This window comes from Daktulosphaira vitifoliae, unplaced genomic scaffold, assembly GCF_025091365.1.
Source record: "Daktulosphaira vitifoliae isolate Bord-2020 unplaced genomic scaffold, ASM2509136v1 Scaffold_4, whole genome shotgun sequence".
Lineage (NCBI taxonomy): Eukaryota > Metazoa > Arthropoda > Insecta > Hemiptera > Phylloxeridae > Daktulosphaira > Daktulosphaira vitifoliae.
The window spans coordinates 15,753,518-15,770,864 of NW_026099575.1; the positions used below are offsets into that span (position 1 = coordinate 15,753,518).

Consider the following 17,347-nt stretch of genomic DNA (forward strand, 5'->3'; position numbering starts at 1 on the left):
TATGTCTTTTAGGCTTGTTTTGTGTTGAATATGTTACTAATATGTTTACAAATCTTAGGTATAATTTCTATTAATTCTAGTGGAAAATAATTTTATAAAAACAATAAAAAAAATTTTTCAATATGCAATGGAAGATTTTTGTTTTAATAAACATCAATAGCGTATTGCGATATTCTACTGGTTCACGGGAGATATTTTCCTGCCACCCATTAGCAATGATGTACTGATACAAATTTTCATGTTGATTGTTTTTTCTTTTCCTTTGATTATAACAACAGAAAATAATGGTCATAATGAGTTCTTATGATAACTTATCCATTCAAATTTTGTGTTCGTGCCTCCTTCATTATGAATTTTTAAATACGCCCATAATATACACTATATTGTTGGATTTGGTTATTCAAATGGATATTCAATGACAGCTTTAAAAGCTTGTCCTACAAAAAAATGATTGTATTACAACTGTGACTATGAATTTAATAAAAATATTAAATAAATATGCAGATATAGTCTAAAATTCAGAACAATATGCTCTTAAAATGTATGAAATATGCAATAAAATTTCAATTTTTAAAATATTTTTTCTATGTCGAATTAGGATCAGAACAACTAAAAATAATATGTATTACTCATAGCATATTATATGATAGGCACAACTTAGAAATTTTCTTAAGGAGCGGTAATATATTTTTTTCAGAATAAATGTCTACATGGTTTATATTTACAATTATTATCATCCGTTGTTTCTAAATTGACATCGATAGGTTATTATAAAACTGGAGACTAATCTATTAATATTTCAAACAAAACCATTGTGTCAATTTAGATCCTATTGTCTTGGAATATTGTTAATAATAATTTTGTTTCTTATTTATTAGAAAAAATGTATTAATATACAAACATCATGAAAATATACTCTTAAATGCCTTAGCCCATAAAATATGAAATAATAACTCCCAAAAATTTTGGTAGAACTCAAACTAATTACTTTGAAAGATGATATATTTTTTTTATTTTAAGAAATTGTAAAGAATTTTTTTTTAGGATAAATCGAAAAAAAATTTGTTCAATAATGCTCACAGTCAGGGTCGCAATTAGGAATTTTGCCGCCCGGTGTACTTAATTTTGCCGCCCCCCAAAAGTGTTGGATTGGGTTTTTTAGTTGGCGTATTTAATAATTCCGAATATTCAATTAATTGATTTTCATTTGCCATGGTTTCAAAAATACTATGTAGAGGATGTTCACTAAAAAATTATAAAATTTTTCATTTATATAAAACTGAAATAACGTACAAAAGTTAACATTTGATTTTTAAATTACTTTTTATCACTAGACTCATTTAAAATCTGTTCAGCTGTAGTCTCTATTTCACTTGGCGAATTGGAGATTGATTGCCAAAAAATGAAGTTAATTTTGCGGTTTGAGAAATGACTTTTTGTTCTTTTTCTAATTTTAATTTAGCAACTTTTTTATAAGCACTTCCACTTAAACGTTTTCTGCCATCACTCATTTTAATACGTTATTAAATAATAAAATATACAAATAAAATACCTTCTCAGCTTCGCATCGAAGCTAAAAAAACACCTCAACATATTAACTCGGTCACTTGTAGTCGAGTACTAAACACAATGAGCTGTCTGTACATAACACATTATTAGTGTGACATTATTAGATAGTAATTTTGTGAAAAATGAGACAAATTATTGTGTTTTAACTTTCTTAGTATTCCAATAATAATCGACTATCAACGGCCGACGACATCCATAAAACCAGTTTAAGGGAGAAAATATCAATACTTTGTTAAAATTAGATAAAAACATGAATCAAATAAATTGCCGCCTACTTTATTTATAGTGCTGTTGATTATAAAAATTACTATGTATAATCAATACTATTATCTAACTACTAACTGTAGTCTATGTTGTTATACAGCTTTGATATATTTTCTTTTACATTTATATCTTTGTACACGTTTTAAATTAGAAAATAATAAAGTAATATTTTTTTTTAGAAATAGATATTTTTGTTTCATAAAAATAAATTGTTCTGTTTGAAAAAATTTAAAATTAAATAAAAATAATTAATTTTTAAAAATTGTATACCTATTAAGATTTTTGCCGCCCTTCAAAATTTGCCGCCCGGGGTAAATGACCCCAATGCCCCCCCCTAAATGCGGGCCTGCTCACAGTATAAATTATTTAAGAATATTATTTAATTCAACATTATTTATATAATATAAATATTTTATGAAGTTTCATCATTGAATATCATTTTATTAAAGGCATCCAATAAAACTGAATAGTGTCTGCAATGCTGCAAAAACCTGATGTGCGGGTCCCAGTATTTACATTCATGGAGTCCACTATTTTTAAATAATCGATATAGAATGTATACAGAGTGGAATAGATCTAACTGAAAACTCATATAACTTATGATCTACATAACATTTTATAATTTTTTCTTTTTTAATCAATTTTTACAATATAGAACTATATTTAATATACGCTCTATGTTATTTTTTGCAATTACAAAAAATATTTTAAAAATTTAGATTTTATTAAATTTGTTTTAAGGTTTGAAGATAGTCATTTTATAGATAAGTTTTAAAAAAAAAATGTTGATATCAAAAACTCTTATTTTAATTAGTAGTTACGTTAATACAGCATTTTTAAGTTTGTTAAATTTTTATTTTTATTACCCTTTTCCTATGGTATCAAATGTTAGTCGATATTATATAAAGTAAACACTTATTATGTTATTTAGTAGTAACAGTACACGATTAATTTTCCATAAAAACACAAGTAGCAGTATAATTAAGATTATTAAAAAAAAATTATAGAAACATTGTCTAAAACATGTTGAGTTTTTAAGTAAATAAGTTCATATATCATACATTTAAACGTGAATAATAGTGAATAAGTGCATTTATTATCAAATCTCCTAACAAGGAATATCCTATAATAAAATATGATTACAATGAAAGAATCACACAAATTAATAACTGTTATCACTTTTAACTTGGCTAACCACGGAACACTCGCAATTATTCTTCTTCTTCTATCTCGCCTTAATCCTAACTACTTGGATCGCCCACCTTTATCCTAAACTTCCACTTGACACGATCTCCCACATCAGCTGTCCTCATATCACATTCAATAGCATCACTCCATCTCTTTTTTAATACTATAGAAAAATTGTAAAAAAAAATCAAAATTTAACAAATTAAAAATGCTGTATAAACGTAACTACTGGATTAAAGTATGAGTTTTTGGTATTAAAATTTTTCTTTAAAACTTATCTATAAAATGGCTATCTACAAATTAAAAAACAAATTTGAATAAAAAAATGTTATGTAGATCATAAGTTATATGAGTTGTCAGTTAGATCTGTTCCACTCTGTATATATATATATATATTATTTTTATAAAATTAGAACAATTCTTCAGTAATACACTTTTTAGAAACAAATTAAGTTAATTAACTAACAAATAATAAAACTTCCATCAGTACAACATTTAACTACAGATAAAAATTTGTTATAACTTTCTAAGCAAAATAAAAATCCTATAACTAAGATAAATAAATATAATTTATTAAAAAATTAATTACATTAAAAATATGTTGTGGAACATAAAATAAAAATAAATGACAATACAAAATTATATTATTTAAAATAGATAAATATAAAATTTCAGACTATTTAAATAGCAATATTATAATTAAACATAATGTTATACAATTTTGTTAATTACTTAATTTTATATTGTTATAATAATCTAATTATCAGTATAAATTACTTAATATAAAGCAATAAATTAATAATCACAACATGGACGGATTTGTTTACATGTGGTCATTAATTGTACCATTTAGAATACGCTCAAATTATAGTTAACATTAAAATGTAAGTATGTGAATATGATATTATTTAATTAAAAAATAATTTTATGATATTTGAAATTTTTTAATATTAAAATGTTTGTTCAAATAAATGTAAATACTTAACATAATAATTTATCTTAATTTTTCAGACCAGAGGCATCAAATAACGACAATTTGAAAAATGTGAAAATTTTAGTTTTAAGCTTAACAAAGAAATTATCATTGTATAAAATTTGTCTTTGTTATCAAAATTTATTACAGTAAAATAGAATATTTTTGAAAATAATACTTCTATGTAAGTAGTCTATGTGATTAGAATATTAATTATTGTATAATTACTATATTACTATAGTCCACTTATTGGACACAATAAAAAATGTTAAACTACATGTTGGCACTACAATTCAATCTTACATTATTAAACATAGGATATTTCTTCTCGATACCCCCCATGATTATCATTGTGTACAGCATGTTTTTTGTGAATAGAACAAAATTGTTCACCATACCTTACTAGGGTGATTATGAATGCCAATACAATGATGGTTAGCAAAAATATTAATGGATAAAATATATAAAACATATTATATTTTTTTTAAATGTCACTTTCTTTCTTATGAAGTTCAACAAATTCTTGAGGTACACTAGAGTCATACACAGGTTTAGTTTGTGAAAAGTTAGTTTCGAGTTCTTTTAGGTCTAATGGTGCTTGTTTAGCTGGTGTCTTAATCCAAATTGGTAATATATATCGGTTACCTAAATAATGATAATAGACATTTTTTTTTGCTATTTCATTTTAATGTATTTTACAAAAAAAACTTTTACATACCAGATTCACTATTTCTCCAATATTTTCGGTGTTTAGAAAAACAACAGAAAAAAACGTTAAGGGCTATTATAGCTACAGCAAAAATAGCACATACATACACAGTTGTTTTAAATGGTTGATAATCACTAGGTTCGTGTGGTTTATAGAAAGGATTTATAGTGACTTCATATTGATCATCCAATACTACAGACATACTACCAACAAAATATATAATCAAATTTTTTTAATAAATAAGAAAAAATTGTATTTCAATTTTTTTACACCAACTTGTTGTTTTGAAAATTATATCTAAAATCACCACATTTATAGCTTTTGACTTCTACGTGTAGGAACAACAACTGTTATATTTAATGAATTTTAAATTAATAATTAAATTTGTTTACAATAGTACCACTTGTTACTCAGTCTATATAAAATAATAATTTTGATTAGTTGAATACGCATAAACAAAAATATTATTAGAGTAAAACATGACGCCCAACTTTGGAATTTTGTTATCTTAATATGATAATATATCTTTTCCATGAAAAAATAAATCTTATCATAAATTGTCAGTAATTTAATTTAAATTAATGATCTATCACGAACTAAGATAAAATTTTATTAATTTTAGATCATGATTCGTTTGAGCTACATATTTTTGTGCTTAATTAAGATTATTTTAGATCTGTTTTAAATATTGTTATGTTATTAATGAATTAGCTATTGTAAATCATATTAATTTTAATTTATTTATTATAGTTGGGTTTGATATATAGTTTTTTACTTTCAAAATAATGAATATTTTTACCTAAATAACTAGTAACAATTTGTACTTTTATTTCACTGTATTTAATTTTAAAATAATGAGTATATTATATAAAAATGATGAAGGATGGTTTATATCTCATGAACAGTTTATTACTAAGTTGTATAATACCATCTCTGAGCAGAATAACTTGGATTTATTTTATAAACATTTCTTCCACATTAATCAACCATTCAATAGAGATAATCAAAATATATGTAATGATGATGAAAGCAATAATTGTTTGTTAATAAGTAAAAAGCGGAAAAGAAAAAAAACATTTATAGAAGTAATTATTTAATATTATAATAATCAAGGCTAGATTCAAGAAGAAAAACGACCCAGAGTCCATTTCGAATTCTATTAGCCTAGTTGAATATCTTTTAAATAAGAATTACTATTTTAATTTTCTCATTCCTTTTTTGTAGCATTTTCTTGAGATGGGAGCCCATATAGTTCTTAATATTAATTATTATTATTGATATTAATCCATTTAATAAAACAATTTTTATTTGGTCTTTGGCACATATAAGAGGTTTACAAATTTTAAATAAGAATCCATAGTTCAACAATTTGAAGATTTTTTTTTTGCTTACCTTGCTATAACTTGGTTTATAATATTAAGATAAAAAAGTCATTTGGTTGACAATTATATTCATTTTAACACCTTCAAAATTTATATTGAATGCTATAAATTGTTTAACAGGAAGATGAGCTACATTGTAAGATCAGATTATTTATATCAAAAGTAAAAAACGAAACAAAAATATTTTCACAAATTTCTAATAAGAATGATAATAATTTATGTGCTAGACTTGCATCTAATAAGTTTTACAACAAGACAATAAAAAAAAAAATATGCTTTGGAGAAAATAAAAATTCTACTCTTTATATCTCAAATCAATACATTTTCCCTCCACTTTGTAAGTTCTATTGTGATGATATTGACAATTTGAATAAACTAAACAATGAAAAGTATGATTTAATTTTGATGGATCCACCTTGGACTAATAAGTACATCAAAAGAAAAAAAAAAAAAATATATGACGAAGGGTAAGTCAATAACCATAATGAAGTTAATATTTACTTAAAATTTTATTTCTACACTTGTCAGATATTCTATGATACTTGATACTGATCTGGAAAAATTACCAATTGGTCAGATTCTTGCTCCAGATGGACTTATTAGTGTATGGTGTACAAATTCACAAAATCATATAAATTCGTTGATAAATAATTTTTTTCCAGCTTGGGATGTGTCGTATGTTGCTACTTGGTATTGGATAAAAGTAAATAATTAAAAAGAAAAGTTAAATTATTATTCTAACATAATATACAATTAATTCAATTTATTTTTGTGGATAAATCTATGTGTTAATTTATAATTTTAGTTGATATAATATATATTGAAAAAAAAATAAGTGTTACAAGTAACTCTCAGGAGGTTCAAAAATATGTACATATATCTAGCAACATAAACACATGCTTTAACTTATTTAAGAATTGTATTATAATTATAATAAAAATAATATAATTATTATACAAAGTGATTTTTTATGGTACCCACTCAACTTTCTAAAAATAAGTTTATTAAATTTTTTTTTAATAAATGACTGATCAATGATAACGTTTAGACCCGTGTATTGGAAGATATTCACATATTTGTAATTTGGTGTAAGGAAGAGTGGTGCTGAGAAATGACAAAAATGATAAAAATTATAGGTTCCACATTTATAGTCTATATTTTAAAATTCAAATATCTTCCAAAGTATTGGTAAGGCCAGTAATTTCCTTAATTATATCATATTCTACTTCATAGATATAAGGGATGAATCTAAGAATTATTTTATAACAGGTAAATGGAGAGACATATGTAACTTACAAAACCAAAAAAAAAATTTTCAAAAGATATTTTAAGAGAAATTGAGTAAAAAATAGTATTAAAATAATTACCAATTATGCAGTAATTTTTGAGATTCTTACAATATCAATTGATCAGTCAAAAATTAGTTAATTAACCAAAGAGTTTTAACTAATTTTAATCAGATCAAAAAAAAACTTTAATTCTATGTTTGAATTTTTATCATTAAAATTTCTTTTGATGCACATTTAGTTATTATTTATGAAAATTTTGTTTTGCTTTTTCTGAGGATGTGCACTAACACATTAAAAAGTTGAAAGTTTAAGCTGGCAAGTTTTTCAAATATGTGATGTTAGGTTAGATTAAAAAAATAGAGTTGAGCTATAATTTATAATTTACTAAGTTTTAATAGTTAATTAAATTTAGTTACTAGTTACTTAAAATAGTAATAACTTTTACTGATAACCTAAGTTAGCTAATACAATATTTATTATTCATATAATACCAATTTTTTTTATAATTCAAAAGGAAGAATATATAGTAACTGTCTTCCATAAAACTACAAATCTATTTTTTAATTTTATAGTATTATTATAAAACTGAAATGCCACATAACTCTGTTATTGCTGTTCTAGAAATAGATAGTATATTACATTCAGAGAGGTACAATTCATATATATTTTTCATTGTTCTAAATTTCTCGGAAAAATATTATTTATTATTTTGTATAATAAAATTTAAATACAGATATTTAATTTTTTTTTTAACCAGATTATGGTTAGTCTAAATTTCTTTGGTCAATTTGACATTGTGCCAACTCTACTTTTTGTATATAATCCTCTTATGAAAAAATCCTAAGCATCCCAATGTAAGTAATTGTATTATTAATAAATAAAATTTATTTAATTAAATATTAATTATACAGAATATCATTATTGTTTATAGTAAAATTTGTAAAGTAGCATCTACATTTTCAGGTAACTGTTAATGGGGAATATGTTTGTAAATTTACTCAACCTCCTGGTAAACAGCCTTATGAAAGAATAATATTTGGAAGAAAACGTAATATTAACTCTGTTATTAAAAACCCAGAAGATAACAAATTTATAGTTAGTATACCAAGTTCAGTACATTCCCATAAACCTCCTTTAACAGGTAAAGATACACAGTAATTCTTACTAAAAAAATAGTTAACATTTTTAAACTTGGAGCGATCAATTGTTTAATATTTAAATATATATATATACATTGGTGTAATTCGAACAAAATATAAAACTTAAATTCTTCTTTTTTTAAAAATATTTCTTTATAAATTTACATGTAATTTTCATCTTTTTTGGAGAGGCTGTGACAGAGTTAAGGTAAACTAAGTTTGCTCTAGATCATTCAGATTGCATCTAAATATATACATAGGTGATTTCTCTTAAAATTATAAGTATATTAAGAAAATTATTCTTTAATTTAACCCTTATACCTTACAAGGATGTCAACTATACTTTTTTTTAATGGCACCATACATATTCAACTAGCTTATAAAATAAAAATCCAGCACAGAGGGGTCGCGGCACAGTGGTGACGTGGCATAATTGGATCAAGTATAATGTAATATCTGACAGTGATTAAAATCACTATTAAAAAACGCTTTGATGCAAATCTTTAGATAGTGTTTAATTTTAAAAAATTGGTGGATTATTCCAAAAGCTACATGATCTGCTATTTTCTTATTAATATCCTGAATGAAAAAGGGATTATTAAAAAATATTATTTCTCATAAAAAAATAATGTTGTCCATACACTTTTCAATATGTCATAGCATTATAAAGTTAAAAATGTAAAAAATACAATCGAGAATTTTCACACAATAATAGCATTCGGTAGTCATTTTCACCGTGAAGATAAAATAAAGTCCGAAATTTTTTTTTCCATGATAAAGTATATTACATTAGCTTTAATTTAGGATATATATAAAAGTGTCAGACTTTCCGGAACATTTTCAAAAATTAAGTGTAAAAGTAAAATTTTTGTGAAAAAGTTGTCATTTTAAATCCCACCTTATGGGCAGGTAAAGGGTCAGATTTATAAAAAAAATATACTAAATGAAAGGTAATGTGATATCATGCATCTATAATAAAAAATTATATTGATTTGTTCAATTTTGAAAAAGTTATGGCAGTTTTAAGTATAAAAAATTTCAAAAATTAGCGATTTTTAAATTTGTAATTTTTTTGGAGATTTCCCCTATTTACGGGGAACAAGGGAAATTTTTTCAATTTTTGAGGGTAACGTCTTCGACTAGATACGATTTGTGATCTTTTGACGTATCGTTGAAAGAAATCTGTTTGGTGAGAGCTGAGAAAAAGTGGTAACAGACANGAGAGCTGAGAATAAGTGGTAACAGACACAAAAAAATAAATAAATAAAATCATAGTAAAACCAATACCTTCTCAGCTTCGCATCGAAGCTAAAAAAATGATTAAATGACTGGTCAATAATCTTTTTTGCAAAATCTTTAGTTATTTTTCGTTTTAATCATACAAATATATTTTTCAGATGTATTATCATCTTTTCTACCCGAAACACCAAATTGTTTAGAACTATTTGCCAGATACTTATTACCCAACTGGACTAGTTTTGGACTTGAGACACTAAAATTTCAACATTTATTTCTATATCAACAATCAATTTTGACTGATGTTCAATGTTTACAAATCAAAGAAAATTTATTGTAAAATTTTGTATAAATTAATTAACAAGTGAAGAAAAAAATTATTTTGTAAAATAAGTTATATTTTGAAAAATATAGATTTATCTAGTAGTAGCACTACGCCTTTCAATTTGGTATTTCTATGCAATTAAATATTAAGTATTATCAATAAAAATATAAAATAAATAAAAAAAATTATTAAAGAATAGACATTAAAACATATTTCAATTGTATAAAATTAGCTAGAACAAAATAATTTATGGACATTGTTTTAAGCTATTCAATTAAAAATATTTTTTATAGCCATACATAATGTATAAAACTATAAGATTTATAACAAATTTATAGATTGTAACAATATATTTTACTTTTTCTATTCAAACAAGACTTATATTTTAAACAATATTTAACTAATTGACTAATTAAATCATATTGTATATAAAAAAAAATTCATATAATCATATAAAAAAAAGTCATTGGTTTATTCAATGTTTGTTGAAACTTGTTATATAAATCCAGTTATTACTGTTCTTTTTTTCGGATTGTTTTAAGTGGAGGAACCATAAATGGTAGTGCATAAACTGCAAAAAGGGCCATAATATGTAAATAGAATTTAAGATACCTGAAAAAATTAACCCTTTTTTAATATAAATAAGTAAAAAAGTTACAAAAATATTCTTTAATAAAAAATTAACATTACCAGTAAACACGCAAAGCAGGCATTAGCTCTAACAAAATAAAAGGAAAAGTCATATAGGCTAATGAAAGCCTAGTTATAAGTATTGTGACAGCATCATAAGCCAGCTTAATTGGTATGGATTTTTGGAATCTATGCCAAAAACATCTTCGAGCCTACAATACATTCATAAAATAAATTAATAATTTATAGTTATAAATTTATAATATTTTACCATTCTAGCACTATTTGTGAATAGTGCTCCAGTTAAGAAAGTTACATAATACCCGGGATAAAAACCATGCCAAAATGCAGATAATGTATATGTTAACACAGTATTATACTTTGGTGAAGCCCTTTCATACATAACATAACGGAGCCATAAATTAGTGCCTTTATTCCAAGCATCAATTGTAGCTCTAAAATTGACACCAAACTGTAAACAAAATATGAATTATAATAATTTTTAATTTTATTTGTAATAAATCTTTAATGTTTATCATTAAAAAATAAATATACTTAAATTGCACATTTCTACAGTTCATTGAATACTCTTTATAAAATTTTAGAAAAATACATCATTAGATATAACTTTTAATGATAAACAAAATAAATTAACAAAGATAAAACTTTTCTAAAAATAACTGTTTTAATCATATACTTTAAAGAAATATAATTAATTATAAATATACAGAAAAACAAAATTACTTCAACTCCCTTAATATCTATATTATCTAATAAATTCCACTGTTGATCACCATTATCATCATAGCCACTAAACCCAAATCCAGAAGCATTACAAACTGCATCTGCCAGTGTCCAAGCAAAATAATACTTAAATCTTGTTAAAGTAGTTATAACAAAAATAAACCAAATTTTCGAATACAAGGGAGTCTCAATTAAAAATGTTTCACCTGGAAATTTTTTTTTATATTGTTACTGTAAGTAGTTTTTGTTTGTATACTATTATTATTGTTAAATACTTAAATCTTACTAGTTAGCGTAGAAGCAGGATACATTGGAACAATAAAGTAAATAACAAGTGAACACAAAAAAGTATAAAACAGTTTTTTCAAAACACTTAACAGAGGTGATGGTGCACTTTTTGCCTAAAAAAAATAAAATTATCTATAGTAAAAATTCATAATTTTATTTTACATTAGATTGAGTCTTTTTTTTTCCCACAGTCGGCATTATTGTGGGCCGTCCTGGAACTGCCGTTAAGCATTACTTTAGGGCATACATTGAGGGTCTAGCTTAACATAATTTATACAAATTGTATTTGTCAGGAGAGTAAAATTATTATTATTTTTTTTTTTTTATAAAAGTAATTTTTTTAACAATTTATATTTCACATATATTAGTAAATTTCTAATAAATTATTCTTTTATTCACTCGTTTAAAACTTCTTTTACGCAATAAATCATAGACTATACATGTCATGTTAAATTCAAGTTTTTTATGTAATAAAAATACATTCTGAAAAATATATTTATTTTTATAAACTATTATTTTTAAAAATATTATTATTAGAATTTTTATTTGACAAAGAAACATTTTAATATCATGTCAAATAATTGAATATGGACAAATTATTTATAAATTCTGATTTTATTTTTATGCTACTTTCAATACTAGACTGTCAATATTTTTAAAATAACATTAATATAAAGTAAAATTGAATACTATTATATACAATTTAGAAATAAAATTTCGAAGTTAAAAATATTGATTTGACATAAAAATACCTGTTTTGGTAATTTCTCTGGGAAATTAGTACCCTTTAAGAAATCCATGTAATCACCAAAAAATGCATTGGGTCCAGCCAAAATAGTTTGAAAACTTAAAAGATAACTTATATAATTTAATGGTAAAGGTGTTTTTCTGAAAAAAGATTAATTATTATAAATATAATTTTAGTCGCTTAATTTTTAAAATAATACTTATCTTAAAAAAATTATAATGATCTATACATTTTTCAAAAAGTTATAGAATTTTAAAGTTAAAAATGTAAAATATAAAATTGAGAATTTTAACACAAAAATAGCATACGGTAACCTTATTCATCATGAAGACAAAATAAAATCCGAAATTTTTTTTTCTATAATAAAGTATATTACATTGACATTAATTTAAAGTATATATAAAAATGTCAGTATTTCTGAAACACTTTCAAAAGTTAGGCTGAAAAAGTTAATTTTTTGTAAAAAATTTGTCATTTTGAATCCCTCCTGTAGGCAGTTAAAGGGTCAGATTTATAAAAAAAAATATATCAAATGATAGGTAAATACTTCATGTATCTATATAAAAAAAATTATATTGATTTTTTCATTTTTAAATAGTTATGGCACTTTTAAGTAAAAATATTTGAAAAAATTTCAAAAAATTAGCAATTTTTAAATTTGTCATTTTTTGGAGTTTTCCCTATTTACGGGGAACAAGGGAAATTTTTTCAATTTTTGAGGGTAATGTCTTCGACTAGAACGATTTGTGATCTTTTGACGTATCGTTGAAATAAATCCGTTTGGTGAGAGCTGAGAAAAAGTGGTAACAGACACAAAAAAAAAAAAATTTTTAATTAAAAAAAAAACACATCATAGTAAAATTAATACCTTTTCAGCTTAGCATTGAAGCTAAAAAAGTAATTATATTTTAATGTATACTTCTTTTAATTTATTTTTAAAATATTTCACATTCTATTTTAGAATATACTTAAGTTTTAATTAAAGTGAATTACTATATTGTAATATAATACCTTATCATGTAACGTTTTTGTAGATCTGTTTGTTCTTTTTTTCCAAATACTAGTCCATCATGTAAACCACTAGCAAGAGCAGTTATTTTTTGCACCATAACCATTATTGGACCTAATATTATATAATAAGATACTTATTATAATTAAAAATTTCATTTTTAATATAAGGCTTAATTTTAAGTTAATGGTCATAATATTTGAGTATATTCAAACTTTCAAATAAACTAATCAAATTGTCTAAAAATTCTTTCCATAAGTAAAAAGAAAAGTATATAATAAAACATAATTCAATAAAATTAAAGTAAAGTTAAGCTCAACTCATAACAAATATATTAATTCCATTTTAATCTATTATACTTTTGTAAAAAATAATTTTTTTAATTTAATCAAATAAGAACAATCAAAGAATTGGGTCTTATATCATTGTAATTTTGTTTAAGATTGGATTTTCAAAAAAAATTTTGTTTTCGACAAAGCAAGTGTATTAAATAATATCAAAAATATATATCTTAAAAATCCTTCCAATTTTCATAGTTATTTCAATATTAAGCAAAAACTAAAAAAATCAAAAAATTAAAATCAACTGTTTTAAAATAAATATAACTTTTTAGGACATTTTTCCTTATTACGAAGACTGAGAAAAATTTTTCAAAATATAATAATGAAAATAATATGCATATTACTTAAATTAAAAATTCATTTAATTAATTTATTAAGTTTACAAAATCAAATGATCTAATAGTGGGCTTTTGTCACCTAAGGATAAATAATTTTTGATTATCTCAAACATAATAACATAATATAAAATAGTAATCTCATTTTTTAATTAAATTTCAGAAAATAAATAATTATATATCCTTAGACAATGAAAAAGACATTAACAGATCTTATAAATTTGTAAACTTAATAAATTAATTTAAAAAATGTTTAGTTTATGTACTACACACATTATTTTTATTAAATAGTAAAAAAAAATATTATGTTACATAATTATATACTTCATAGTATTTTTATTATTAATACAACTATTATATTTATTTATTTTAATAGAAAGAGTAAGCTTTAATCAAAATCATATTTTTATATTTTTTTCTTAAAAAATTAATTACAACATTCATTATTCATTTTTTAAATGATGCATACCTGTTATATCTAGTGTATATGAACCATACTCATAAATTTGTCTATAGATATGTAATAAAGATAGATAAAGGCAACACACAAGCAATACAACTCTAAAAATTAAATATTAAATATATATATATAATTATTTATGTTTCATAATTGAAAATTTTACATACTTGTGTATCATATTTGGATTTTGTGTTATAATAACAATATAACAAATACTAGGTAAAAGAATGAGATGAAACATTTGGCTACAAAATAAAAATTATTGTTAATATTTTTTTAGTATAATATAACTGATAGATTAAAAACATACACTTACCATAAGTAAGTGTAAATAAATATTGATAAATTTGAAATCAAATTTAAAAAAGTTTTTAACAAAACTAAACAAAATTATCATTATTTTACAATTTTAGGATATTAAAAAATATTGTTTTGATGTTTAAAGAAATAAATAAAAATATAATATAATATATATTACTATCCAAAACAAATATATGCCATGTTCAATCCAATCAAGAGTCCAAATATTTCTCTAAGAATAATATAGTATTGATTTTTTGGTGGGAGGTAAATATACATTATTGGTGCTATACATAACGCCGTTAATTGACAAACAACAAAATTTACCTAAAGAGAAAAATTTACTATAAATTGATAATACTTAGAATAAAGTATATTAATTACATATTTAGTATAATTAGTAAGTAGTTAATATAGGCTGTTATCTTGATTTACTAGATTACATTAGTGAATTTTATAGCTTTATTTCCAGATTTTTTTTTTATATGAAAATAAATAAGCGCATGAGATAAAAATATCATATATGAAACTTTTAGTAAATACTTACTAAATCTACACTAAGTCCAACAGTGACGGACAGAGGTAAAAATATGTCGCTTCCGTGATAACTTGAAGGTTTCATAGTTAATTTATTGTTGGTTGGGTTTTAGGTAATTAATGGAGTATATAACTTTTGTTGGTATTTAAAGATATTTACAAAAATTTTAATTGACACATTCAATTAAAAAAGTATAAAGAAAACATTTTTTAATTTCAAAAATTTATTTTATAAGTATTAATTAATATAATGACCTTTATTAAAGATAAAAATCTAAGATAAATTTAAATAATTTTTTTTATCACTATTATTGAACTACAATTCACAACGTTTCAAAAAAAAAATGATTATTAATCAAAATTTTAAAGTTGTAATCTTATAACGTGTCATTTTTCAATTTCGAAGGTTTAAATTCGAAGGTTGAATAACAAATTAACTATAGGAATGTTACATTACGAAAAATTACCCTTAACAGAATTAATTTGATTAAATTTAATTTTATGATAGTAATGCTAGTTGCTAACCTGAACCGGCTTCCGGTTTGCCTTTACATCATTATTTGAATATATAAGTTAAATCACCAGATCGAGCCACCTCATTAAAATAATTATTTTAATTTATGTTATACAACAATTTTAGCTGTTTTATAATTATATTAGCCAGTATTTTGTTAAAAAAAACTTAAGGTATTTAAAATACTTTGGCACTTATATATTGTAAGTTGAAACTTTGAAATAAATTTAACACAGAATCCTAAATAAGATTAATAGAAATCAATTTTAAACTTTTTATAGCGGAAGGGGTCTTAAAGAACAATATGTACTTAAAATTTCTCTAAGTCTTATCCTTTGAGCTAGAATAACGCATTAACGTCATATTTAAATTTATAAGTGTTTTCATTCAAATTAAAAAAATCTACGAAATAAGATTTTACATGGAGGGCTAAGGACTTTTTTTTTAGCTTATCACGTGTTCTTATTAGCGCCAAAGCCATATACTATTTATAGTAATAATTATCCAATGAGGGGGTTATTTCCCTTAAAGCTACCAATGGCTACGCCTCTGCTATATTGTGATTTCTTTACTGTAAAGAACTTCTTCGAGTTCTTTAAAAAAAATACCCAAAAAGTTGTTTAATATAGCATTGATTTTGTTATAATACGCGAATATGTTTTAATGTAAATATGAAATAATATAAAAACGTACAGGCAGAAATTTATTAAAAAGTTAATATAATTATTCCGTTCCGAAAATAATTTGATTATATAATAAGAAATCATTTTTTTATAACAATCTAAGAAGGTATTAGTTTTTTATATTTCTATGTATGTCGTCAACTTCTTTCGGATCTTGAGTCTATTTCCTGATAATACGTTCAAAAATGACAAATTGTAGTTTTAAATACACTAAAAACTTGTCTCGTATTTCGTAAATTAAGATTATCTATAAAGAAATCATTAAATATCTTTTTCTTCCTTGTCTTTAAATTTCTATAATTTTTTGAAAAATTCATAAATCAAAATGAATTTTTTTATGGAAATACCCGAGATACGCGCCTATTATATCATATATTTTATTTGAAAATATGACCCATTAACTGCTTACAAGGAGGGAAAAGTAACTTTTCTATACAAAATGTAATTTTTGAACTTTTGAAGATTCTGTTTTAGCTTCAATGCGAAGCGGAGAAGGTATTAATTTTACTATGATGCGTTTTTTTTTTATGTCTATTGCTACTTTTTCTCAGCTCTCACTAGACCGATTTCTTTCAATGATACGTCAAAAGATCACAAATCGTATCTAGTCGAAGACATTACCCTTAAAAATTGAAAAAAATTCCCTCGTTCCCCGTAAATGGGGGAAACCTCCAAAAAAATTAC

The 17,347-nt window shown here is 23.3% G+C and overlaps 3 protein-coding genes and 1 long non-coding RNA gene across 5 annotated transcripts; 1 reads left to right on the forward strand and 3 right to left on the reverse strand.

Moving 5' to 3' along the window:
• Window positions 1–18: 18 nt before the first annotated feature.
• LOC126903950 (uncharacterized) lies at window positions 19–3,494 on the reverse strand. The gene is made up of 3 exons (XR_007703641.1): window positions 1,322–3,494; window positions 1,081–1,245; window positions 19–437 (listed from the first exon to the last, which is right to left on the reverse strand). It is a non-coding gene; the product is annotated as an uncharacterized LOC126903950 (long non-coding RNA).
• Window positions 3,495–3,572: 78 nt separating this feature from the next.
• Window positions 3,573–5,181, reverse strand: LOC126904747 (uncharacterized). 2 transcript variants are annotated; one of them, XM_050683965.1, is made up of 3 exons: window positions 4,974–5,181; window positions 4,713–4,906; window positions 3,573–4,639 (listed from the first exon to the last, which is right to left on the reverse strand). In XM_050683965.1, exons 2-3 carry the CDS (start codon window positions 4,903–4,905, stop codon window positions 4,479–4,481), a joined length of 354 nt encoding a protein of 117 aa, XP_050539922.1. In that variant the 5' UTR covers window position 4,906; window positions 4,974–5,181; the 3' UTR covers window positions 3,573–4,478. The 2 variants fall into 2 exon arrangements, with proteins under 2 accessions (XP_050539922.1, XP_050539921.1); XM_050683964.1 differs by having other exon boundaries at window positions 4,980–5,179.
• Window positions 5,182–5,336: 155 nt separating this feature from the next.
• On the forward strand, window positions 5,337–10,194 carry LOC126904047 (N(6)-adenine-specific methyltransferase METTL4). Its single transcript, XM_050682684.1, has 5 exons — window positions 5,337–5,788; window positions 6,206–6,552; window positions 6,614–6,788; window positions 8,338–8,515; window positions 9,911–10,194. The coding sequence occupies exons 1-5, from the start codon at window positions 5,558–5,560 to the stop codon at window positions 10,087–10,089; spliced, it is 1,110 nt and encodes a 369-aa protein (XP_050538641.1). The 5' UTR covers window positions 5,337–5,557; the 3' UTR covers window positions 10,090–10,194.
• Window positions 10,089–15,769, reverse strand: LOC126904046 (lysophospholipid acyltransferase 6-like). Its single transcript, XM_050682683.1, has 11 exons — window positions 15,477–15,769; window positions 15,108–15,256; window positions 14,797–14,874; window positions 14,639–14,730; window positions 13,496–13,607; window positions 12,489–12,624; window positions 11,735–11,849; window positions 11,449–11,654; window positions 10,976–11,176; window positions 10,765–10,916; window positions 10,089–10,686 (listed from the first exon to the last, which is right to left on the reverse strand). Exons 1-11 carry the CDS (start codon window positions 15,549–15,551, stop codon window positions 10,587–10,589), a joined length of 1,416 nt encoding a protein of 471 aa, XP_050538640.1. The 5' UTR covers window positions 15,552–15,769; the 3' UTR covers window positions 10,089–10,586.
• Between the last annotated feature and the right edge of the window lie 1,578 nt (window positions 15,770–17,347).

Coding starts and splice junctions, on each gene's coding strand:
- LOC126904046 (XM_050682683.1), bottom strand. CDS start 15,551: ATGAAACCTTCAAGTTATCACGGAAGCGACATATTTTTACCTCTGTCC. Junction 11,850..12,488: donor CAGAGAAATTACCAAAACAG/GTATTTTTATGT, acceptor TATTTTTTTTAG/GCAAAAAGTGCACCATCACC. Junction 10,917..10,975: donor TCACAAATAGTGCTAGAATG/GTAAAATATTAT, acceptor AATGTATTGTAG/GCTCGAAGATGTTTTTGGCA.
- LOC126904747 (XM_050683965.1), bottom strand. CDS start 4,905: ATGTCTGTAGTATTGGATGATCAATATGAAGTCACTATAAATCCTTTC. Junction 4,640..4,712: donor TTGGAGAAATAGTGAATCTG/GTATGTAAAAGT, acceptor ATCATTATTTAG/GTAACCGATATATATTACCA.
- LOC126904047 (XM_050682684.1), top strand. CDS start 5,558: ATGAGTATATTATATAAAAATGATGAAGGATGGTTTATATCTCATGAA. Junction 5,789..6,205: donor GAAAAAAAACATTTATAGAA/GTAATTATTTAA, acceptor ATTGTTTAACAG/GAAGATGAGCTACATTGTAA. Junction 6,553..6,613: donor AAAAAAATATATGACGAAGG/GTAAGTCAATAA, acceptor TACACTTGTCAG/ATATTCTATGATACTTGATA.